Genomic DNA, 26,486 nt, shown 5'->3' on the forward strand with positions numbered 1-26,486 from the left:
CTTACTAACAGTGAGGACGAGCCGATGGGATTATTTCTGACGCGCGCTTGTTTGTCTATCGCTGCTACCGGATAAACAAACGCAATAAAACTCGGAACCTACACACAATAACAACAACAGTGTTTCTTTGTCGTATCCAAACGGGAAGTGGGCGGTAATGTCAGTCTAACATCGTTATAGCCGCGCTTGTGTGTCAGCTCGCTCGTTACACAACAAGCCTCATACTTAGCAATGAAATCACGAGCAGGCTCGCGCTCGTTAGCTTAGCATGCGCTCTCGTCGAGCAAACCCGAGGCCCACACGTCCCCATACTTACATTTCCAGATATATTGTGGATGTCAGCGCTCGTTCCCACTTCGGTCTCTCGGTTGCGGGGATTTTCAGAGTCGATAAGCTTGTCGCTTGCTTTAAAAACAAACAATCAGGGTGACTTCACGTGAGAAGCGATCATTCCGTTTACGGCGATTCTCTGCTTTGATAGCGTGGATCTTTGCGCATGTTTGACGCCAACGCAGATGTCCCTGAACAAATCTGTCGACTTATTGACTAAATCTGTCTAAGTTTCGTATCTGTATGGGATCATGGTGTGGGATAAATCATTACATAGACCCGAATAATCAGCTTCTGTAGGGAGGCCAAGATATCCTTCGGTTCAGAGTCTTGTGCGTCTTGATGGAGGGGTGGGATACTTTCTTCAAGTGGCTCGATGATAGGCCAAAACTCTACTAGGCGTGTTTGCTAATTGGATTATTTTGCTGACAGCTAAGAATACAGATGGCCAATCCGACGATTTGATTGGCTTTCGTCTTGTCAGTTTACCGTCATGACGCTTGAACAGTAGTTTACGTTAAGCACAGGCAAACCGACAAACTCATCACTAGGTTGCTAGTTTGTCATGCTGAGTGTTTCCATCCATCTCAATGGTCACGGTTTTCAATTAAAAAGTAAACAGTAAAAAGTTAAGTTCTGTGCCTTAAAAGAAATATCAAGAAATCTTCCTCCCATTTGTTTTTTTACTGTTACACAGTCTAGGTGTAAACAAAAGTTGAGCAAATATGTCTAAAGATATCTACATTCCCTTTTAGTGGAGCACATATTCTCTGAAATTGAAGCATTTTCAAGATCAAAGGGGGTTTATTCTTGGTCCAACTAAGTAATATGTATTTTGGCCAATAAATAGCTGCTTTTGAGCTAAATGAATCCCATGTGGTGCAAGTGTCATATAGCTATATGTCAATCCTAGAATAAAGAACCTTGAGTCCAACTTATAACCAAATACAGTGTCCAATTTCCTTTTGATCTTGCTCCAGAACCCATGCATTCTCTTTCAACCTTTATGAAACACTTCTGGATGCACCAGCTGAACTGTCCACTTCTCTGCCTACTGTGTCTGCATTAAACTGTGGTTAACCAACCAGAGACATAGGAACACAGATGTCTTTGTGTCTTGAGAGCTGAATGGTTAGCAGTAGAAGGTGACCCTATGCTGTTTTATGAATATTTTAACGAGTTTTGTCAGGGACAGACCACCATTGGCTGCTTGACAGCACCATCAAGTGGTCACCGGCAGCCGTTTTAATGGCAAAAAATGATTTTCTTCCTCAGTATTTTTGCCATTTTCCATTTTCAATGTCTAAATGTTCTTAATTCAAGATACTTTAACTTGAGAAGCAAAATTGCTTACAAAATAAATATCTTAAAAATACAAAAAAATATCTGTTTATTTTTCTTACACCAATGGAAAACTTTTTTTCTTGTGTTAAGCTTAGATCACTTAATTTTGATATATTTTTTCTGAAACAAGACTTGTTACCTTTTGTAATTTTTCTTCTCAAGTGTTTAAACGTGTGGAAAACAAGACAAAATTAATCAAAACTATGAGTCAAAAAAAAAGACCTATTACACATAACAAGCTGCACAGTTCGATTACTAGCAGCTTATAAAAGCTGAGTGCACATTCCAACACTCCCAGTTCTCTCAAGGAAGTGCGGCTCTGAGGCAGAGTTAGATTATTATTACTGGTGACATCATGCAGCTGTTGCTGACTGGACAGTTTTGCCTGAAAGCAACATCATGTTTAAATATTTGTGAATGTCTGCATTAATGCATCTAGTATGCATGATTAATTATGCATTACTGTGTGTGTGTGTGTGTGTGTGTGTGTGTGTGCGCGCGCATGGTGTGATGGTGTATGCAGGCAGTCAAATCCTTTTCTGACTTTAGTCAATATGAATAAGTAACATTCTAAACTGTAAAAAAAAATCTATATTTTTATTGGAGCATGTTTTACAAGAAAATACTACTGTAATTCAGTTTTTCTATTAAAAATTACACTTTTAAAGAAATAAAAATGAACATTTCTGAAGATGTACTCACCTTCAGGCCATCTAAGATATGAGTTTGTCTCTTAATTGGGACAGATTGGTAAAGTTTGAGTAAAATTTTGCATTACATAACTTGCTCACCATTGAATCCTCTGGAGTGAATGGGTGCCATCAGAATAAGAGTCCAACAGATATTAACATCCTGTGAAGTGAAAGTGTTCATAAGAAACAAATCCATCATTAAGGCAGGTGTTTCAATGGAGAAAGCAATATTATGGATAGAGGATTTAGAGGATAGTTTTTTAGGTGAAAGCAACAGTTGGTAGTTAAAACATCTCAGTGATGGATTTGTTTCTCCCTCAGCTTTTTGCTTTACAACACAGTAATTGATGGACTTGTGGATTACTCGTGGAGTAGTGTGATGATTATGATCATCTGTTTGGACTCTGATGGCACCCATTAACCTCATAGGATCCATTTGGAGCAAATTTGTATTTTGGGTGAGCTATTCCTTTATTTAATTGTGTTACTTGCATTTTCTTTGTAATTGTTTGTGAAATTTACTAGCAATGTCTGAGTGAAATCTGTTTCTACACCATTTATTTTTCAGTGTATCACACAATACGTGTGCATATGCACTCCATTTGACCCTGGCTTTTCCTTCATATTCTGATTTAATTATTTTTGAATTTGGAATGCTTTGAGGGGATTCACTTCACATTAAGCATGCTGTCCACACAGCGTTAAATATTGAGAGCGTGTCATTTGTTTTTATAATTTCTCTTGCCACAGGTGCTGTTGGCAGCCTGAGCTTGGAGACCTCGAGAGGTAACTGCATTTTGATGAGCCGTCAAATGAGTGAACAAAGCAGGCTGGAGGCTTTAGTCAGGCAGGCTAGTTTATTTCATCACTTGTGACACAGAGCATGCACACGGATAGTCAACACTCCCCAGCCTGCCTTTGTTTCTGGCCACATCTGAATGTTTTCTGCCACGACAGGCTGTTTTCTTCAAGCTCTTGCATGCTTTGTCCTTGTGAAAGCCTCTTTCTCATTTACCTATGTGCCATATCCTCTCTCCACTGTGGCAAAGCGAGAGGGAACTTGATTCAGGGGTTTAAAGTCTGGGTCAGTCTACTTTCTTTTAACATGCAAGGATGAATGGATGACATTCTGTTGAGGATATGGAAGGGGCATGTTCTGTTTTACTCCATGTTCTTAATTCACACGTTTTAACAACACCACAGAGTATAAAAGCAAATTCATCTTTTATTCAGCGCAGGTTGAATATTCAGACTGCAAGATGTTAAAGCATTGGAGGTCAGTGTTTAGCAGGTTCTCTCGCCCTGAAGTACTAAGACAAGGTTTGAACCAGGGTTCATGGAAGCACATTAAAATGTTTCGCATTCTGAACAAGATGCAGACCAAAGCTCCAGCCTATTGATCCTTCTGCATATGCATTAGGCTCTGTGCGACAGAAGCTCAGGGCACTCATTCACCACCCTGTGGGTTGTCTTCAGGCGAGGCCCTCGGTGTGAATGCTTTGTTCTCGGGTGTGCTGGTGGGGCCCCGGCACACTTAATGGTGTGAATCAGTGGACCAGTGATGTGATGAGCGTATGGTTGATCTCACTCCTTACCCTTTGGCATCTCCGGTCTCCTTGAGGCTTGTATGATGAACATATTTTACCCTTGAATACTGATGAAACAATTAACAGTTAGTTTGTCTATTGTCATTTAAAATGGTATAAAATAGTTATTTTAAAGTAATCAAAAATAATTAACTGAAGTGATAAGGAAGAATATAATGCTCTTTACAGCCATTTTGTCCCATTTCAATTTATTATGAACATTACAGAAATTAACATTATAATTTTAAGTTAACTCAGTGTTTTTTTTTATTTTTATTGAACCTTTTGACAGATATTTTAAATAAAAAAGTGCATATGTCTTTTTTGTGTAGTACCATATTAGGTACATCAAGCAAAGAGGAAAAAACACCTTAATTTTTATTTAGAATCCCAAACTGAGCAGATATATATAATTTGGTGTAGTTGCTGATATTTCATAAATTTGACCATATAAAAATAAAATTTAAATATAAACATAAGTTGTCACTCTAGATATTTTTATAATATGTCATGGGAATATTACATTATTTATGGGCAAAGCTCTGTAGTTTTTAATGTGATACTCAAATTTGATATATATATATATATATATATATATATATATATATATATATATATATATATATATATATATATATAAATGAAATTATTGATAATCAAGACCTAAATTTCAGAAGGCAAATGTAGGAAGTAGAAAAAAAACTAAAGATGTGGAGGATTGTGAAGAAAGCACAATGTAGAAAGACAGTCAAGAACACAGACTTTGATCATGTTGATAATTTATAGACCATAGAAGTTTGCATACAGTAGGTTTTATAGAGTTAATGTTTCAGTTGATTTGTAATAAATTTTTAAGTAATCATTTTAACCTGGTGGTGACATATAATGTATATGTATCATTGTGTCCCAATACTGCTGTCTTACTATATACTCAAAAGCACGCACATGTGTCACCAGCAAAGACAGCCTGGCTCCACAGTGGGGTCTGGGTGGGCCTACCCAGCCTAATTATGATCTTGGCCCAACCTTTGCAACCACCACCCACCTGCTGCCTTAATTTTCCAGCCCACCCTGAAAGTCCTATAGGCCACATTCTGTAATTATGCCTCCAAGAAAAGTACAGCGAGGTTTTGGTACATAATAGATGCTTCGCACAATTTCACTTAATCAACAACTAAGATCAGACATCAGTGCCATTATTTATTAATTCCTTTTTTATTCATTTTTAGCTGAAGTCCATTTTTTCCCCAATAAACATTGTTAAATATTGTGTAAATCAATTTATACACAAATGTTATTAAGAGTATATGAAAACTTATAATTTCATACCTGCTAACCAACATTTGGTCCAAACCAATCCTACCCAGTAGCTAAATTGAATCTACACTATACTACACATCCATTCAGGCACAGTTTAATTATTTGTATTTTCATTATTTGTACCCATTTTATTTATTTTAATAAATTACGTATCAGGATTTTAAATGTTTTCAGAAAGGTCCTGAATTCGGTTCTGCACCTCAGACTGACAAACAGCATTTTCTGAAAGTCAGGCACCTCCTTTCACTGATCATTAGCTGAAAAGCCAGCCTTTGTGATGCTTTCTCTAAGTCAACCACTTATTTAGTGTAATGGGATGTGAAGGCCTATTTGTTTTCATCTTTTCCACTGACAGTTTTTTGTTCACTTCTGCCCCCTGCAGGAATATTTCTGAATGGAAACCATTATTGTGAAGTCAGAGAGACCCCTCTTCACCTTACATGAGCACATCTATTTTAGCAATGTATTAAGCATATAACATACTAAAGGGATTACACACCCCAAAATGAAAAATCTGTCATTATTTCATCTTCATATCATTCCAAACCTGTATGACCTTCTATCTTCTAAAGAATAAGATATTTTGAAAAATGTGGGGATCATTTTCAGTAACCATTCACTTTGATTAAATGGCAAAAAATATTAAGGCATTGAATGGAAACTGAAACTGGTTTCTTACTTTCTTCAAAATACCTTTTGTTTTCCACAGAGGATAGAAGGTCATACAGGTTTGGAATAACATGAAGGCAGAATTTAAATTTTTTGGTGGGCTTACACCATTCAGATACTTTAAATGACTGTATCTCTTTATCACATTTTCAAATAGTTTGCTGATAATCATATTAAATAAGCTGTTTTGAGGAAATAAATGAAAATTCTTTATTCGACAGATCAATGATCATATATTCCGCCGTTTTCTCCTGTTTCTGCCTGTCGTTTCCCTTCTGCTCGGCGGTCTTAACACTACTGTGTGACTGCGACTCAAACAGTAATGGGAAAATGTTTTGAGCATTTCACACACTCACAGAGCCGAAGCGTTGCGTTCTCAGTCGGCGTAGCCATTAGGCTGGCTGTCGACCAGCAGACCTGTCACCCTTGTTTAATGTGCCTCACTGGGCGTGTTTGTGTGCAGGCTCCGCGATGGGCATTTCTGAGGAGGAGTCCAGGCTGAAGCGGAATGCGAACCCACAGGATGAGGGTTAATAGCATCTGTGCCTATTCTGCCACCTTCAGACGTCAGGAACACGCACCGTCACCCACTCAGCTCAGAGGGTCGTGTACAGAGTGCTGGATGCCGCTCTTTGACAATGTCAGCACCGATTTAAATGAAATTCTGCATGCGCTAATTGAGTGATCTCTAACCATCCACTCAAACCACCTGGGCAGAGCTCCAGCAGTCAGTTCATCTTCTTCGGCGGTGGAGCTCCGGCATGTCCTACTTTACTGTTTAATGGCCCTCTGATAGAGCAGGACCATGCCAAACAGCAAACAAAAGCGAGAGCTTTAAAACCCAGCGTGACCCAGATGATGCCCCCCTCTGTGCCCGCTTTCATTGTTCTGACAGGAGAAAGAAGCCGGGTTTCATTTGCATAATAAATGGGATTGAAACAGCACGAGAGTGTGCCGCTCCTCACCGTAAAACAGTGCCTGTTACAGCAGCATGCAAATGATCTTCATCATAATCCCATCATCATTCAAAGATTCGCTTGAGTTGATGGGAACTATGTGAACATAAATACACTTCCAGATTTGATGTGAGAAATGATCCATATGTTCAGAAACTTAAAATCTGTTTCTAATACAGTGATTAATATTGTACTCTTCATAGAGATAAAAAAAAATGCATCATATATATATATGTCATGTAAATAAACAGTAGTGGCCCAAATTATAGAAAACTTGTATTTCACCAGCTAAATTTTTTTTTTAAAGTCAGTTATTCCTATCTTTAGTTTTTCTTGAAGCATCTTCAGAATCAGAATCAGAATCTTGGAAACAATTCCACAGTTCTGGATTTAGTCCATCTCAGTTTGTTCTGTTTCTTCAATATTTCTTTCTATATATATATATATATATATATATATATATATATATATATATATATATATATATATATATATATATATATATATATATATATATATATATATATATATATATATATATATATATATATATATATATATATATATATATATATATATATATATATATATATATATTTTAAGGGCTGCACCGTGACCCTTAAACAGAGTTTTAATGTGATCTAATGATTATGTTCTAAATATGCCTGAAAATATTTTTTATATTAATTTTGTTACACTGAATGACATTTGGTGGGTCTTTTACTAAATAGTAGACTTCTCCAAATCATAGTAAATATGTTTGATTATTGTTTGCTCAAAACAAACAAACAAACAAACAAAAAACTAATAAACTTCAATTGTTTTGATCCTTGAAACCCCTTTTTTGTATATAAATATCATTCTAATTTAACCCAAAATGGAAATCTCCACTGTAGACACGTCTTTGTCAGCGGCACAATTTCTGGTGCAAGATGGCAAGGTTAAACGTCTCCTCAGCTGTATTTGGTTGCCAGGCAGTGCTCAAAAACATGCCCGACAACAGCTATTCAGATATTAGGGCTCACAATAAGATGTTTTGTGAGATTGGCAGAGATCTAGGCAGGGGACTAATTAAGCATACAAAAAACTATTTATTTTGAAACCCATATTTATAATTGAAACTCATATTTGAATGGTGCTGACATACATTTTCTCATTAGCAGAGTTTAATTGTTGTACAGCATTTAGGTGGTTTAGTGTGCATGTGTGGGCTTTAGATCCTCACAGACAATGTGCAAGAACCAGGATTACAGTTGTGTCACACCAAGATTATTCTCCTTGCCTTATCCTTGCAGAAATATGATTATTATTGTCATTGTCATTTTGTGTTATTCCTGTTTATAGCGCGATTAAGTCCAGTCTTATTAATGAAAAACTCATCGGATGTCAGCTCCTGCTCATGGAGGATAAGAAAATGTTTATGAGACAGAGGGCAAAGCTGGGAAAGGTCCCTGTGAGATTTGCCAAGTTTAAATACATGCCAGGCCTGAATAATTTTGTCTGCATGGATCAGAGATTCAAGTTTACAAGATAAGCTATCATGGGCGTCTCAGGTCAGGCTCGCACAGACGAAAGCAGCCTCACTTCTGCAGATACTGCTCTCTGTCCTTGCATTCATGGTGGAATTCTGTTTTTATACAAAGTGAGTGTTTATAAGTGCTTGGATATGCATTATGGATATGTTATATAGTATACAGTGGTCAAAAATGTAAAATGTTTTTATATAGTTTATCATTTTGCATATTATATATATATATATATATATATATATATATATATATATATATATATATATATATAAGTAATTTATATAGTTTTATATACAGTAAGAAAAAAATTATATATATGCCTGTTCAATTGCTTGATAACTCTAATTGCTAATCAGCCAATCACATGACACCAACTGGTGAAGACGACTTGCTGAAGTTCAAACCGAGCATCAGAATGAGGAAGAAAGGGGATTTAAGTAACTTTGAATGTGGAATGATTTTGGTGCACATAATATATATAAACAACATATACACACACACACACACACACACACACATATAAAATATGGGTATATATATATATAAAAAAAAAAAAAAAAATATATATATATATATATATATATATATATATATATATATATATATATATATATATATACATATATATATATATATACATATATATATATATATATATATATATATATATATATATATATATATATATATATATATATATATATATATATATATATATATATATATATATATATATATATATATATATATATACATATATATATATATATAATACAAATGTAATTATATAGTGATATTGTATATGTAATAATAGTATTTTTATTAGTTATTGTATGTATAAAAGCTATTTTATATACACACACATACACACACACTTTGTGGTTGTGCCTCAAACCAGTGTGATGTTTTTATTTATATGTGGTACAGATTTAAAGTTTCATTAGAGCAACAACAGCACCTTTGCAGGATTCTTAATTTGCACCAGTTTAATTTGTAAAGTGCCAGTGAGTCCCATGATCCTCATCTATTGTGGTTCTCATCTCTGATTGCTCGAACCCTGATTTGGCTTCTTATAAGAATATTAGACCCTCTGCTATAAAAAGACACTGGAGGCATTATCGTCTTATAAAACGGATTCAGAAACAAATTAAAAATTGTCATGTCTAATCTTCTTTCACCAAAAGTACCAAGTGCAAGTGGTACATGTTCTTAAATCTGTGGCCTGATCCAAGTTGTTTACAGCGCTAAGCCTCAGGAGGGATCTGGTTGCTCATAAATCTGGGGCTCTGATTATGTCGTAGCAGAGATGAGACACAAAGCCACACTCTCATTTTCACTTCCTCCTGACCATGAGACATACATTTAGGTCAGATATAAAGCCTGTTTGCCCTTCTATAAAGTTATATACCTGTCTAATGCACATATACACTGATAGGAACTACACTTAAAAAAAAGTCTGTAAAAATAGAGCACAATGTATACTGTATTATTTAAAGGATTTTTCAGTATTTATTTATGTTGTACTAGTACTTTGAATTTTCGCTGCAATACATTGTGTTAACAGAAATGTCCATGAAATTAATAGATAAAGTCCCTTGTAATGAGCTTCCAGTGCGTTTTCTATTATTATAATTTTTTTGGTTTATTCTACATGAAGGAAATATCTTATTTTTTATGTACAATCAATGTTTTTATATAGTATTGATGCATATAGTATTGATGCTAGCACAATCACTACTGAGGAAACCTGAAGTCCAAATCTAACAAAAAATAAAGGCCAAAAAGTATAAAAACCACCAAAATCATGGCCCGTACAAATTCAATATATGCATTTTTTTGACATCAAAGATGCCTTCATCTGGTCAATTTTGAAGGCAGCATAGATTCAGAGGTTGTGTCAATGAAAATTACACATTTTGACATTTCTAACGAGAAATAAGTATTGCATTTCTCATTTATCTCTACTTCCACTTCACATCACTGAGTATTGTAAGACTGTATGACATCCTTTTAAGCATTATATTGTCATATATATATATATATATATATATATATATATATATATATATATATTTATATATTTATATATATTTATTTATATATTTATTTATTTTATTTTTTCTTTGGCATTTGTGGTTTGATATAGAAACATCATCAGAAGAATCATCTTGGTTTTAAAAGCACCCATATTTCCTATGTGATTTCTAAGGATTGTGTATGTTTGTATAAGTGTACAAATATGATTTAAATATGGGATAATATGCAGTAGCCCCAAAACGCATTTGGGCAGGTAACCCACATAAAACTGTATGAATTTCCTTGCATTACCAAAATATCAAGCAAGGTGGCTTTTTTTAAAAAAATAAAATAATTATATAATAATAATAATAATATATAATATAAATATTTTTTTCAATTTGATCAAGTACTATTACCATATTAAATTTTCTGTTCATTCAAAGATCTAACAGTAATTATTGTCTTTATAATAAACAAGCAGATATTGTTCTTTTTTTTATTTTAACTGTTTGATATATCCAAATGGATGAGTTACATTTTTCAAATGGCTTTCAAAGACATGGTGTCTTAATTCACAATTCATTTAATATGTGGTGGGCATGCTGCATATCTGTGTTTGTTTGCGTGAGTATTCATGCATCTACATATGGAAGCCATGTTAAGCGTCCCCATTTTAATTAGTGGACAGGATAAACATACATGTTTGACACACAATGCACACCAGCTCTGCTCTTTTTTTTTTTTTCTTTCTTTTTTTAAATGCTCTGGGGAAGCAGTTGAACTGAGCAGCGCAGAGGCTTAGCGACTGATTACAGAGATTGCTGGTGCCATCCAGAGCCTGCTGGAACACACGAGTCAAGTGGCCTGGCAGCAGGGCGAGATTTGTTTTCTTGGGATTGTGTGGAATTATACTGAGTATTAATTCAGGTCCCTGCAGGATTCTGTGGGAGGCGACGGCTGGCCAGTCGTTACAGCGATGATAAGGATAAGGAGCAGCTGCTGATGCTCAGTTCAGCAACCAGATTAATCAGCCGAGACTCTGTATTAAAAAAATAAGGCACAGAGCAAGTTTGATTGAGACTTACGCTTAAGGAAAAATGAAGGGATCTGGATGCTACATGTAAGGGGGGGGGGGTCGTTCCCAAAGCTGTTAAGATGGGATGAATACAGAGCACTGGATATAGCTCTAGTTTCATCATAAAAAAACACTCCTTAATCTATATTTGAGACGTACTGGATCTTTATCAGGGAAAGATTATTCTTTCCATTATATTTAACTTAAATAACACATTGTATATGGTTTTGTAATGTTCCCCATAAGCAGCTTGGCAACTGCCTATAGCTGAGGAATGTGTTACTGTAGCAAGCTCCGCTCATATTAAGAGCATGGCAAAATGGCATAATAAGAATGAAAATGTATTTTGTGTATCAGATTTAATTATGTTATATAAATATAAATATAATTTTGAACAAAGTCTTAGTTAATTAAAGGAACATTTTGGGTACAATACAAGTTTGTGTCATAATTTTATAACCATACAAATTAATGGTCACGTTTATCTCCTTTTATTAGAAAAAAAATAACTGGGTTACTGTGTAGAATCTACAATAGAAGCATGGGCAGATCAATAAATGTAAAAAAAAAAATCAAAAGACAAATCATAAAATAGTGAATAATTCACCCAAAAATGAGAATTGGTTTAAATTTAATCGCCCTCAGGTCATCCAAGATGTACGTTTCTTTACTGAAACTAATGGATCTTCTGCATTGAATGGGTGCCGTCAGAATGAGAGTCCAAAACGTTGATAAAAACATCACAACATTGATTGATTTATTCATTTTTTGGGCTGAAAAGTCTGAATTGGGAGAGAAATATGCACAGATCAAGCACCGTTTACTAGCAAAAATGATCCATATCAGTGCTTAACTAATATGTTGGTGGATTTTGGGAGTACAACAGGGAATGGACTTTTTCACTGAAGGAAGCATTATGGTATTTTGGACAGAAATTATGGTTTACAGTTAAAATCTTAATGAGGAATTTATTACAACAACACAGATTTTCTCTTTACAGGATGTGAATTGATGAATTGGAGTTGTGTGGATTAGCCTATTGTGAATTATTGTGATGGTTTTCTCAGCTGTTTGAACTCTCATTCTGACGGCACCCATTCACTGCAGAGGATCCACTGGTAAACAAACGATCTAATGCTTCATTTCTCCAAATCCATTCAGATGAAGAAACAAACTCATGTACATCTTGTATGACCTGAAGGTGAGAACAATTGAATCCAATTTTCATTTTTGAATGAACTATAACCAGAAGGTGATTTAAGTGTGAAAAATTGCTTATTAACCTAAGTTATATATCCAATTTTACAACTTTACAACACAATGGCATAAACCTAAAATTACTGTGAAATTATATTAACAGCATTACAACTGAAATAATACTTCTTTTACAGAATACTACTTTTAAAATCCTCCAAAAATCAACCTTCACCATACAGTTTATTTTTTGTTATTGAGGAGCAAGTCATTATTATTATTATGTATATTATGTTTTTTTTTTTTTTTTTGAGGTAATCAACTTTATACCACAAATGGTGTCAGTTAACCTGGACTATTTCTTTAAACTGGGTCTGGCACCACAACATCCACCCCATCATGCAAACCCCCAGTCCAAAATACATAAATATGCATACAGACTACACACGCATAAACGCATCACTACTTTCCGAGCACCCCGTCTCCTCTCGCAGCTGTGAATATTGAAGTGAAACACTAATAACAACATGTTTGCATTTTTGCGACTGCTCGGTCTCAATTATTTACTGGTGGACTCTTAATGTGACCATGTTGGGCTACAGCTCAGCGCACAGCCTTTCCTTCAGTCAGCTCCACTCTGCCATGTCACCTTGAACGTGTCACTAAAGCTTAGGCGCAGACGGGGGTCAGAGTTCACTCTGCCAGGTTGCGTGAGTTTACGAGAAGGTAAGGTCCAATCAAGCATGAGACAGCTTTTCACTTCCAGTGTCCGTTAGGCCTCCTCGGCCAAGCAGCTCCTGCGCCCTGCACATTAATCCACTCCACAGCATTAATGCACCGAATGAAAGTTTTATGCACCGAATAGTCAGCAAATAGTCACTGCTTTTAAGGCACAAATAAGGCCAGGGTAAGCAGTTGTGTGAACATGGTGTGCTTTGGTTTTATATGCTTTTTAGCTGTATTGTGAGATATTTTTCAGCTGTAGCCCACGCCAACTCGAGATGTTTCTACAAACTCGTTCATGACTAATGAACACGGATATAAAAATTGGGTCCAAAATTCTGAGACCATTTTGAATTTGGGATTTCTAATTTAAACCTTGTTATTAAAAATGTTAGTATTTAAAAGAAAAAAAAGTAAAACAAAGAATATTAATATATTATTATATATTATTAGTGAAAATCATATTTAATTAAATTTTTATTTTATTAGAATTACATTATACACTCTCACATCATCATTAGCATGATTATTATTATTATTATTATTATTATTATTATTATTATTATTATTATTATTATTATTATTATTATTATTTATTTTTTTCAGATTTGTAACTATTTCAAGGTAACAGCGGTAATATTTTAGGATTTCAAAACAAATATTATTATTATTATTGTAATTACTATCCAATATTATTACTATACTGTTATTATTTATTGGATAAATATTTCATATTCAGCTACTGAATATTTCAAGGTAATACAATTTTAGGATTTTGAAAAAATTAAAACAATCAAATTTTTTATTTTTGTAAATAATTTTAATTAGTTTTATATGAAATTAATATTTAACAATTATTACACATTCAACTCTATTTGTAGGTATGGATTTCTAACAAAACAATTAAACAAAGAATATTATTAATATTGAATATTATTGTATTTCTATTTCTTTAATAAATATTTCAGATTCTGCACATCTATTTCAAAGTAACTGTCAAAAACCGTTACGTGACATTGACCATATGAACTCATTTGTATAAGGTCAGAACCACAAGTTGATCACTGGATTTTTCTCAAATCATGCTGGTTATGATCATCAGGTTTATGGAGTTCTTGCAGCTCCATCTGTCATTAAAGCAGAAGAAAGACCAATCAAATAAGACTTAGTTTCAAGTACCACAGGAAATGTTCTCATAAGTTAGTTTTTGACATGTTTTACTCTTTTGTGGCCATCACAAGTACAGCCATTTTGATGTAAAATATGGCCATACTGCCCTCTAGTGAACTGTATAGTATTGACATGCAGATAAATCCGAATCAAGGAAGTAATCATTTGACTAAAAAAGATAATAAATTCAAAATCTACCTATAACATTGACTCTTTAATACATAATATTGATAAACCTTAAGTTAAATTGTCCATTTGTAGCCGCAGAAAGACATTACCTCTTTAATTCTACACATTTTACTCTTCCTATTATTACATTACAATAACGCAAAGTTTAATGAGCTGGTATAGTCTCACTCATTAAATAAATCGTGTACAGTTGAAGTCAAAGGTTTACATACACACACAGCAGAATCTGCTATAGATGTTAATAATTTAACAAAAATAAAAGGGATCATAATAAATGCATGTTATTGGTTATTAAGTACTGACCTTTTAAGATATTGCAAGTAAAAGGTTAACATATACACCACAAGAGAAAATAATCGTTGAATTTATAAAAATGACCCCGTTCAAAAGTTTAGATGTATTTGATTCTTAATAGGGGGCTGTTACCTGAATGATCTACAGCAGGTTTTCTTTTTTACTTATTAATAAGTCCCTTGTTTGTGCTGAACAGTTAAACTGACTGCTGTTCTTCAGAAAAATCCTTCAGGTCCCACAAAATCTTTGGTTTTCCAGCATATTTGTATATTTGAACTCTTTCCAACAATGACTGTATGATTTAGAGATCCATCTTTTCACACTGAGGACCACCGAGGGACTCGTACACAACTATTACAGAAGGTTCAAACAATGCGTTAAGAGACGGGGGGGGGGGGGGGGGGGGGTGAAAACTTATTTTCTTTTCGAGGAAACATGTAACTATTTTCTGTAGCTTCTTAAGGGCAGTACTAAATGAAAAAATGTCCACATCTTCATCCTGTTCAAAAGTTAAAATAATTAACTTTTTGCAGATTCTGCAAGGTGTATGTAAACTTTGGACTTCAACTGTACATTATGTATGTCACTCATTTTTAATAAAGTACATACTTTGGAACGAATCAGCAGGGGGCGGTGTAGTTCCAGCCATGACATCCATCCAGTTTGGAAAACCGCTTGTTCTATGTAAAACTGGCGGGAAAACATCCTGAAGGAATGAACAGTCATCACTAGCCCAAAAGGACAGGCTGAAATAACAATTTAGATTTTATGAATGACAATAAAGTGATCAAATACCTGCATATTATTATTGTTTTCTAATTAAACCTAAAAAAGAAGATGATTTTATGTCACCAACAATATTATCAAATATGCTACAACAAGACATCCCTCAAGCTTTTAGATTTCAAAGTGGTTACCTTGCTGATTGCCAGGTAAAGGATGTGCAAACAGAGCGGCTGTTTTCTCCTCTCTCTTGTTGATGTATCCAGGGAACAGCTCGGAGCTGGGCACACTTTGGGGTGTGGTGGTGATGGTGTCTTCGATGGGGATGTCCAGGGCACCTCCTTCGGCTGGTGTAATGAAAGGCTGCAGGGCTGTGGCTAGGCCAATAGGGCACACTGAAGCCCAGAATACCAGCTCTGTGGCATGACGAGGAGGGAGGAAAAGTGACTCCCAAAATGTGAAATCTGAAAACAAGGTTGGGTCTATGAGTAGGTCTATATTAGAATAAAGTAACAGAATGTTAATTAAAAAATTGTAATACAAGTTAAAATGAGAAAAAAAGATTATGACATATTTTCCACCTTTTTTACATTCCTTATTAAATATTTCCTTATTATTATTATGTTTTAATATTTACCATAAAAATGACATTAAGTCTGGCTAAAACAAAATAAAAATAAAAACAAGTTAAAACAAAATTGTGGAGTGAAACTGAAAATGTGAAAGTATATATTTTGTTATAATGTTTTCCCCTTTTTTAATTTTCTTTATTATTTAAAACATTTCATATCTACTTTTTTCATTAAATGCTAATAGAAAATGGTCTTACAAATGAAAATGACATTCATAATGACAAAATATTTAATCATTATGTGTTTTCCTCCTTTTTAATATTCTTTAATCATTTCTTTGTTTATATTTCAATATTTTCCACAAACTAGACAAGAAATCTTAACAAAATTCAATGAAATGTTACTAGAAAACTTTCATTCAACTGAAAATGACAGTTTCTTTTTATTATTCTTTATTAAATATCTCCTTGTGTATTATTTAAAATGTTTCTTATTAACCATAAAATTCACATGAAATCTAGCTAAAGTGCTTATTAAAAATGATCAGTCTGGCAAAAAAATATATATATATATATTTTTTTTTATAAGGTGTTTTCCTCATTATATTTTAAATATCTTCATATTTACTATAAAATTGACAAAAAATCTGGCTACAAAGTAAGTACCTTAAATGAACCTTAAGGTCAATGTAAGCAAAAAAAAAAAATTGTCTAAAAAGGAATATTGCCACAGAGGAGACGCCTCTGACGATAATAACACATAGGAGCAAGCTGTGCTTAGTAGTAAGTGAGCGGCGCAGACCGACCCAAACCGGTCTCATCTCTGTCAGGCCCTGGGTGCTGCAGCAGATGGAAGCTGGGGTTAAATTCAGCTCTGGGTGTAACCATACATAAACAAGCAGAGCAGACCTCAAACATGGCTTCTGGATGCTCTACGGCCTGTAGGGAAGATCCTGGGATGAAAACAAGAGCCCAAACCTGACACTGTTTCATGAGACATCACTGGTCCACATTCAGCAGAGAATATGATACGCACAACACATCAGCGGCAGCATCTTCAAACAGTCAGTGTGACAGCTGTACAGACAGAGAAAGCATGTCCAACATTACCATGTGTTGTCGAGAAAAAGACAAGAAGCGTTCTATTATGGGCTGTCCCTTCTACCTAGTGGTTGCCTTGGACACACATTGTGGACATCACAAAGGAGCCAGTGTACAGTCCTGTGCAGACGCCTTGGCAGCCGCTCTGGCCATAGTAGCGATGTTCCCTCTCTGTGCAATGATGTAATGTTTTGGAATGATCGGAGCAGCTCAGCGAGAACCGGAGTCAGAGTAATGGATGAGTGGTTTCTGTGGATAGAGTTTTGTTTGAGAGTTTTCTTCTTCTTTTTATTTTTCGGTGGGTTGATTCAGTTGTCCATCATGGACCATGGCAGATCTAAGGCTTGCACTTTGCGTGTAATTTAGAGCTCTAAATTGAAGGTTTGTAGCCAAGAACTGCATCTACTATGATTAGTGTTCTACCACTTTCCTATCCACTAAGAGCAGTTAATCTTTAGTTTATATACACAAGTTGAATCACGCAAAAGGAGATGGCCCTGTAACTCATTGTTACATATTACATAATACACGGGTCTAATCATTTCAACATTTGGGATGCCAGTGTGGTGAGGATTGCAAAGAGAAACTGCCAATTTAAAGTGATGGGAATTTCACATGGACTGAACTTAAATAGCCACCGAACTAGGATCCCACAAACATGGCTTGTAATAGGCAGCTCTTCTTTCAACGAGTCAATGAGTTCAGTGTGAAAACAAATAATGTTTTCACTCAATTAAATTTTTATGCATGCATGCATTTAACCAGTTGGCTAGACTCAATTTCAATCAATTATGAATATACCAAAAATGGGTTTACTAGACAAGTATAGATTTTCAAATGTCAATGTCAAAAAAGTAGCATTGCTTTGAACTTGATAAAAATGTATTGGGGTTTGCACAAGCACATGATAATTATAAGAAGTGTTTCTTGAACAGCAAATCAGCATATTAGAATGATTTCTGAAGAATCATGTGACACTGAAGACTGGAGTCAAATACTAAAAATCTAGCTTTGCCATTACAGTAATAAACTAGACTACATTTTAAAATATATAAAAATTAGTGCTGTCAAATGATTAATTGCATCCAAAATAAAGGTTTTTGTTTACGTAATATATGTATGTGTACTGTGTGTGTGCGTATGTGTGTGTGTGTGTGTGTATATATATATAGAGAGAGAGAGAGAGAGAGAGAGATACACACACAGTATTTTATTCAATATGTACATGTAAACATATTAATCTTAGATATATACATGCATGTGTATCTATATATATATATATATATTACATATGCACAGTACACACACATATATTACACAAAAAATATTTTAAATGCAATTAATCATAATAATCGTTTGACTGAATTAATTAAAATAGAAAACAGCTATTTTAAATAATACTAATTCAGAATAGTATTGTTTTACTGTATTTTTGAAAATCTAAAACTGTTCTCATCTTAATTTTTGTCTGTTAAATTCCACATAAAGAGAGTAAATAATAAACTCCAAAAATGGAAAAACCCATCATAATGTAAAATCATATTTCAACACGGGGGGCACTGTAGAGGCTGCAAGACCTTAAATGTATGAGACAATCCTCTTCTCGAGAATTAATAGGCCAATATTTTGCTATGAAAAAAAAATCACAGATGAACACAGTCAGTGATGCATTATTCATAGGATGTAGATTAAATAGAGATACTGTTTAAAATCAGCATTAAAAAAGGAAAAATGTAGTAGCATATTTTTTGTGGGGAACTAGAGGAGGTGGAGAGGAGAATCAGATTTCAAGCACCTGAGTTGAATTTATGTGGAGTTGAAAGGAAGGGTGCGCGCACTAGAACTACTGAAGTCTGGGGGAGTTACCAAAACCACGTGTGGGAAGGGCGGGGCTTAAGCCAGCGGACTGTTGAAACTTTGTCAAGCTCCGCCCTTAACAGCTGCAGCGCATTTATACACATGTGCAAACTTTGCCCATGTACGACACTCCCCAAAACCTGTGCGGCTCAACTCCAAAGAACTCCAGCGCCTTTCCAGCTCCGTTTGAAGAGGCAACCCCCGTCCAGCCGTGGATTTCTCTGAGTACACAAGGATCCTTCTCGGTCCGAAAACTTTTTCCCCCTGAGCTGGAACTCACTATAACCCAGAAAATGTCTGCTTCGGTGCTGTCTTCCATATTTGATTTCGACAGGGTAAGAGTTTATATTTTAATTATTCACTTGTTTTTTTTTTTAGCTTGTCTTATTATTTAGTTGATCTTTCTTTGTTTGTTTCCTCAGTTTATCCGCGTTGGCAAACTTGTAACACGATAGCTCTGTGTTTACTCGCTAGACTTCATAATAACGCGTTGTTGGGAGACCGGGACTCTTTTAACTCGTTTTGTTTCAACTTCTGTAACTCCGTTACAGACGGTGTTTTGCGTTATGTGTCACAAACTTTGATATGATATCTATGTATGTTACAAATTAAAGTAGTTTTTGAAACCCATAGACTCAAATTGTCAAGTACAAGGATGTCTGTTGTGACAAACATACCACACTAGTGATTATAAGCTGTAACATCAGTTGAAAACCTTGATTTTAGGTTTTGTGAATGAATTTGTGATTTAATTACATGCTCAAAATAATATGCCACACATTTTAAATCTCTTATTCCAAATATATTGGACAACATGTACAATTTTAACCACACAGAGCAAATAAAATGCAACAAAAACCGAAATGCATAAAGCATGGGTTTGTCTTGTCATATTTATTTTTCAAATTTGTATACATATTTACCTATATTCAGTTCATTCAGTATCATCATTAACGATGATAATTTGAATATCATTTAACAGTCACTCTGCCACTTACCAAAGTGTACTTTTATTTTTTTTATCATTTATACATTCAAACATACATACTGTCCTATAGCTTATGCCACCTCAGGAGGCTGATAGTCATGTACAATAGTGTTTTAATTCCTGTATTTCATTGCTAATTACTGGTTAAACTAATGGTGATGAATCTTAAACTTATTTGACATCCATGCTTTTTATTGTTACTTAAATTCTTATTGTTTTCTTTCAGGAAAAAGTCCCAAGTTCAAATGCAATCTATCTCCACAATATGCTGGAAAAGAGGAATGTCGGGGTCCCATTTGCTGCTTCCAATACCAACAGCAACCGTTCTTTAGGTTATTTCAGGAGTAACTCATCAAACCACATGGACTTCAACATGAGCAACAGGCTGCAGATCGGTTTCGAGAGCTCAACACCTGCCTTCATGAATAAAGAAAACAAGTACAGAGACCGTGCGTTCAGTGACGCAGGGGAACGCAGTCAACAGCTTCAGGAAATCCTTCAACAAAAGCCCGGCTCTCAGATCAACTCAACCCGCTACAAAACTGAACTTTGCAGGCCTTTTGAGGAAAACGGTTCGTGCAAGTACGGGGAAAAGTGTCAGTTCGCTCACGGCTATCACGAACTGAGAAACTTGTCCCGCCACCCGAAGTACAAGACCGAGCCATGTCGCACATTCCACACTATTGGTTTCTGCCCATACGGCCCTCGCTGTCACTTCATTCACAACGCAGATGAGCGCAGAGCTGCTACGGGTAACGCTCAGCCGAGGCTCAGCAGGGAGATTGGTGTCCTGGAAGAGAAGGAGTCATCAAACCTGTTCCTGAGACCGAGGGAAAGACCGAAGCTGCACCACAGCCTGAGCTTTTCTGGCTTCTCCAGCTCCTTCAGCAACGAGTCCGCTTTGATTGACAACCCAACATCACGTACGCCCCCGCCACCCACCTGCACACTCACTCCCAGCTCACCCTGTCTGAATGCGTTCACGTTCCCCGATCAGGATCTTAAGGCTCTCCTTGCCCCAATCATCCCTCAAACCCATAGTGCTTTTAATCATCTGACCAGCAGTGGTTTGTACAGTAACATCCAGACCAACGCTAGCCCCCCATCACCACCTTTCAAAATGAGCCACTTGCCCTCCATGCATCCCCTCTCCGAGTCTCCAGTGTTCGATTCTCCACCAAGCCCGCCGGATTCCCTCTCCGATCCCGAAGGGTACTTGAGCGGCTCTTGCTGTTCCTCTGGCACAATCAGCGGCTCGGAGTCACCCAGTATGGACGCAAATAGACGTTTGCCAATCTTCAGCAGGCTGTCGATTTCAGATGATTGACTTGCTATTATTGTTATAGCCTTTTATCCAAGTAGTGCCAACATGAGTTTCAGGTGTTTGTCTCATGATTGAGATCTGATTATATTTCTTCTTTCTCATTTTTCTTTACCAAAATGATGGCTTCAACAGTCTAGAAAAAGGCCTACGTAGAAGTAACTATCTTGGGAAAACATTCCATAAGTTTGGAAGCGGTGCGAGCGCACAAGAACTGGGGCTCATAAGTTTGTCATGGAATGTCACTGCATTTTTTTTTTTTTTTTAAGCTGTGTGGTATCATTGCATTTTGCATCATGCTTTGAAATCTATTTAACTTATTTATTGTCATGTGAAAGTATAGCCTTCAAGGATAAATTGAGTCCATACGGTATTTATCAAATCTAAAGCAATACACTTGTATTCCTGTTGAAATTGTGATCGCCAATATTAATCTGGAAACTGTTGGGTTCGTCTCACAATAATATATTTTTGTTAACTCGTTTATTTTACTGTAAATAGGTAAATAATTTAAGATTGTATGCTATTTATTTCAATTTTGTTTACTGTGTGTGTATATATTAAAAAAGTGGGAGCATCTGATGAGGTCACGCTGTGATTTCTTGTGCAGGAGGGAGGGAAGCGTCAGAGGATCTATGGGCATTTGTAGAATGTAGCCTATCTTATGTCTTTATGGCCTTAACTAACAAACTGGCTTCACACCTACGAATATGACTGTTTTTTTTTTACCAACTTTAACAGCAACCAAAAAAAAGTGTCCATTTGCACACAGTTGCGCAACGATTGCAGTCTAGTGCCAGAGAATGTAGCCCTCTCCTATCTAGAGGTTAATAACTAGCTAATATGTGCCTGCTGGGGTTGAAGATCCCACATAGTTTAACCTAATAAAGCAGTTGCCGTGGTGTATATCTAAAGCCAATCGAATTGAATGTAGCTCATAGATCAAGATGCCTTTTTTTATGGTGACTGAGATGCTATTTCCTTGTTTATTTTTCTACTTTTAGAACATTTGAACGCACCATTCCTAATGAAAGCTACTCTGCCTTTCAACTGTGCTTCTGTAGACATGCTGACTGGGGATATTAAGTTTTGTAGTTGGTTAATAACTATTACTTTAACTTTTTAGATGAAGTAAAGCAACACTGAATGTAATAAACGAACGTCAGCTGTAGCTGGAGTATGTATACAAAGTGTGCAGAGAAAACTTGTACTGTATGTTGTTTATATATATATACATATTCTATAGAACTTCTAATAAAGGCATTTTTGAACAAGATCTGGATGTTTGGAAGGGTTTTTATTCCACAGTGGATATAAGAGTTGCTCAATGCTCAGTACAGGGCTTATTCATGAGGCGTCCTGTAAATTATTTTCTACTCCATTCTAGTCCGTTTTCCCATCTTCCTGCTTTTCTTTCAGGGAAAAATAGCGACTTCAATGTCCTAGCGTTTGGTCTCCTCTCCTAACAGAATGTTTTGTAGAGGCCTGCTTTGTATGAATGGCAGAACATGAAGTATGGTGGGGGGAGTTGTGGCCTTCCACCGCAATCTCTGAAAGGTAGTTTATTGCAAAAAAAATTATTTATACAGATGTGTTCAGTATCACATATAAGCAGCCTACAGAGTCTTCTGCAGTTGAAATTCTCAGTGCTTATCGTAAGAAATGTAATTAGGAAAACACAGGCAGACGTGCATCAGTGTTAAGGGTCTGCTCGTGAAGATAAGGTGCTTTGCAAATATTTACATACTAAGAACTTCTTAGACAACTCTGTTTAACTTGGAGTGTTCAAAATGTATGGCCTGTCACAAGCATATGTATGATAAGGTTGATAAACGGTCAAATTATTGCGTTAGCTTAAATGTGAAGCTACATTTGGACGTATCTGGATCCACTATGCGTGTGTGTGAGAGTAGTGGGGGTCCTTTGCGTGTCAGTGTGCTTGTGCAAAAGAAAGGTTGTCCGCCATTAATGAACCACATCTCACAAAAGCAGGAAACCACTCTGTTCGCTGATTAGGGACTCTTGGGAGCAGAGTTATTCCTCTTGGATATTTTCCACCCCTCTTTTGTGATTTATGTGGAGTAGGCTTCAGGCACAGGGCCATTTTTCAGATATGCATAAATACACTCCGTCAAACTTTGAGTCAGAGTGAATTATGTTCTTTGACAGTCATTACAAAAGCTAAAATTATCAGGATTTAAAATACTCCATGTTCTCATTTAATAATATAATATAATATAATTGTTTAATTATATTATTAAATTGTACTATTGAAACATTTATATAAAATAAATGTAATTGGGTAAGAGAGTAAGAGTAACATATCCCCCACAAACACTAGATCCAAAAATGCTGAAATGTGTTAATTAAATTTCATTTTCCAACTAAAACTATATATAAGACTATATATTTTTAATAGTATGTCATATAAATGAATTATAAACTGGTTTATATATTGTGTATGTGTGTATCTCTCTCTCTCTCTCTCTCTCTCTCTCTTTATATATATATATATATATATATATATATATATATATATATATATATATATATATATATATACACACACACACACACACACACAATCATCAATACTCAATGATCATTTAGTAAAACAAGAAGTACAATCATAGTAAATAAAGGGTTTATCATAGTCTCTATTGGGTGTGGCTGTTTTTAATACAAGAACACTTTTGAAATTTTGAGGAATAGGGTTGTTGCATTGAAGGATAGAGGACTGGCTCCACTTTGGCTCAGGCTTATCTTCAGCAGCTAAGCACCTGTGACAAACAAACCAACTGGTCTGTTCCTTTCCTGTTTTGTTGTCGGAAATGTGTGCTTGGTGCAAGTTTCAGTGCCTCCATGCACAAGGCAAGGAAGTCCCACCCTCCTCCTCCTCTTCCACAAGTGCTGGAGTCTAAAAAGCACTAAGTGAACACTTCCTTCCTTGAGCAAACAGTCCTATACTCATAACCCCATGTGTTCTGCCTCTGCGGTAGCTGTATTGTCTTAAGCGTTATCTGAGAGCAACCGAGGGAAAGCCAACACAATATAGTTCAGTGAGTCATAAGAAAAGTTAGAGCAGATCACATCCATAAACACAAATTCAGAGGGGTGTGGCGGCTAAGAGTTTACTGGCCTGATAAAGCTATCGCCCTGTTTGATTTAGTTTCCTCCAAGTTGGGCTAGATTCCAATGCAGATATAGTGATGCTTGGAATGAGACAAACTCCACCATATGGACTCAAGGAGATGGGAAGTCTCTACAGTGGATAGATTCACTGGCATAATAGAATCAGGGACACGGAAATAAACTGTGGAGCATGATGAATCTGACGTGTCACACAGTGCAGAACAATGAATTCAAAGAGCACTTAAAGAGCAACGCACTCAGTAGGGGTCTAAACTAAAGGAAATGAGAGGCCCATCTGGGACTTGAATCAGAATACTACAGCACAGAACAATGGCACAACCTGTTCACTCAACAGAATTCATGTGGTGATGTTTGCTTGCCATGGAAGCCTGTTTCCACCTAAAAAAAAAACATTCACAATTGTGACTTTATTTCTTGAGACTACTTCTTCTAGTAGCGGCTTTGTATGTAACAGCGTGATAAATCTTCAAATGTGGGTCTATATCTTTCTTGAAAATAAGACCATTTTTATAAAGTGTAAAATATATTTTGCACAATAGACACTCACACTTTATACCTCAAAATTGAGAATATTCTCATGGTTGCAATTTTACATACATTTCTTTCTCAAAAATTAACACTTTGTTTTTTGGAAGTGCAAATTTATTTTTATAAATAATTTATATATATATAATTTTTTTTCTTTTAACTTAAATGTACTTTTTTTCACCCAATTTCTTATTTTCAAATTAATCATCTCATATTTATTTTCTTAGGTAGAAATTGACTTCCATAGTGTGCAGATGTGAAGTGACTTAAAACCTGTTAACTTAAGACATTCTTATTGATTTAAAGTCATGCTCTCATTAAGTTGGAGTTGGCTTAATACTTATTTTCACTACATCAGTTTAAATGTACGTATCTTTATTGAAGCACTCCAGCCCCCTGTCCAAGTTTCTGATGTTGATTCATACAGTGAATAAGCCACCTTTCTGGTCCCCTGCTACCCTGGCTGTAAATAGGTCAAGCACACACACATTAACATACAGTTTGCTATGTTAGAGTCTACTGTGACGTCAGTATGAAGCGTACACGAAACTGACCTTGAGCGCAAGGCTGATGAGAGAGAATAGCCTTTCTGTTTCTCCTGACTGCAAATGGGATGTTCACATGTAATCATTACCTAACTCCTTCTGTGGGTTAAAGGAAGATGCCTGGACGTCTATTTGCAGACAAACACAAAAATTATAAATTTGTGTTTGATAACAAGTAGCCTAACTACTTTTGTCATTCAGCATAAGCTGTGTTTTAACACATTATCTGGCAACTATAACAATAACAGAACAGTAGCACTGGAAATACTTTCAGAGTGATATTCTTGTTGATGAATAAAAAAAGACATTGTTAGCCAATCAGAATCCATCCTGATAAACAGCTTGAGCATTTAGTGGCAGATGAGATGACAGAACTGCAGCACACATTGATAAGTAGAACGTCATAGAATATAATGAATATAAGTATCTTTATAGTTATCATTACAATATTTTTTTCTTGATCTGAAGGTGCCTTAAGGCAGCATCACACTTATTCTTCATGCAGAAGGCAATCCCAGTAATTCATTGCGATAATTCTGTAAAGTAAAAAAAAATCTATTTGTTCTGGCTAAAATATATTTCAAATATGATGAAATAGATGTTGTAAGC

At 35.5% G+C, this 26,486-nt stretch overlaps 3 protein-coding genes across 7 annotated transcripts in view; 2 read left to right on the top strand and 1 right to left on the bottom strand.

The window, feature by feature from the left end:
• Positions 1 to 693, bottom strand: part of LOC127969047 (protein phosphatase 1B-like) — a 32,087-nt gene extending 31,394 nt beyond the window's left edge. For 2 of the 5 annotated variants that reach the window (XM_052570643.1, XM_052570642.1), the window contains exon 1: positions 317 to 693. The gene's annotated coding sequence lies outside the window, so the exon portion shown is untranslated. Of the gene's footprint in view, positions 1 to 9; positions 145 to 316 lie in introns of those variants that run through there. The other 3 variants (XM_052570646.1, XM_052570641.1, XM_052570645.1) reach the window with 3 other exon arrangements.
• LOC127969044 (DNA mismatch repair protein Msh2) overlaps positions 1 to 26,486 on the top strand; it is a 290,453-nt gene that overhangs the window by 39,778 nt on the left and 224,189 nt on the right. The window lies entirely within an intron of this gene.
• LOC127969048 (mRNA decay activator protein ZFP36L2-A-like) lies at positions 19,352 to 22,927 on the top strand. The gene is made up of 2 exons (XM_052570647.1): positions 19,352 to 19,677; positions 20,557 to 22,927. The coding sequence occupies exons 1-2, from the start codon at positions 19,462 to 19,464 to the stop codon at positions 21,655 to 21,657; spliced, it is 1,317 nt and encodes a 438-aa protein (XP_052426607.1). The 5' UTR covers positions 19,352 to 19,461; the 3' UTR covers positions 21,658 to 22,927.

Source organism: Carassius gibelio, chromosome B12, assembly GCF_023724105.1.
Source record: "Carassius gibelio isolate Cgi1373 ecotype wild population from Czech Republic chromosome B12, carGib1.2-hapl.c, whole genome shotgun sequence".
Classification (NCBI taxonomy): Eukaryota; Metazoa; Chordata; class Actinopteri; order Cypriniformes; family Cyprinidae; genus Carassius; species Carassius gibelio.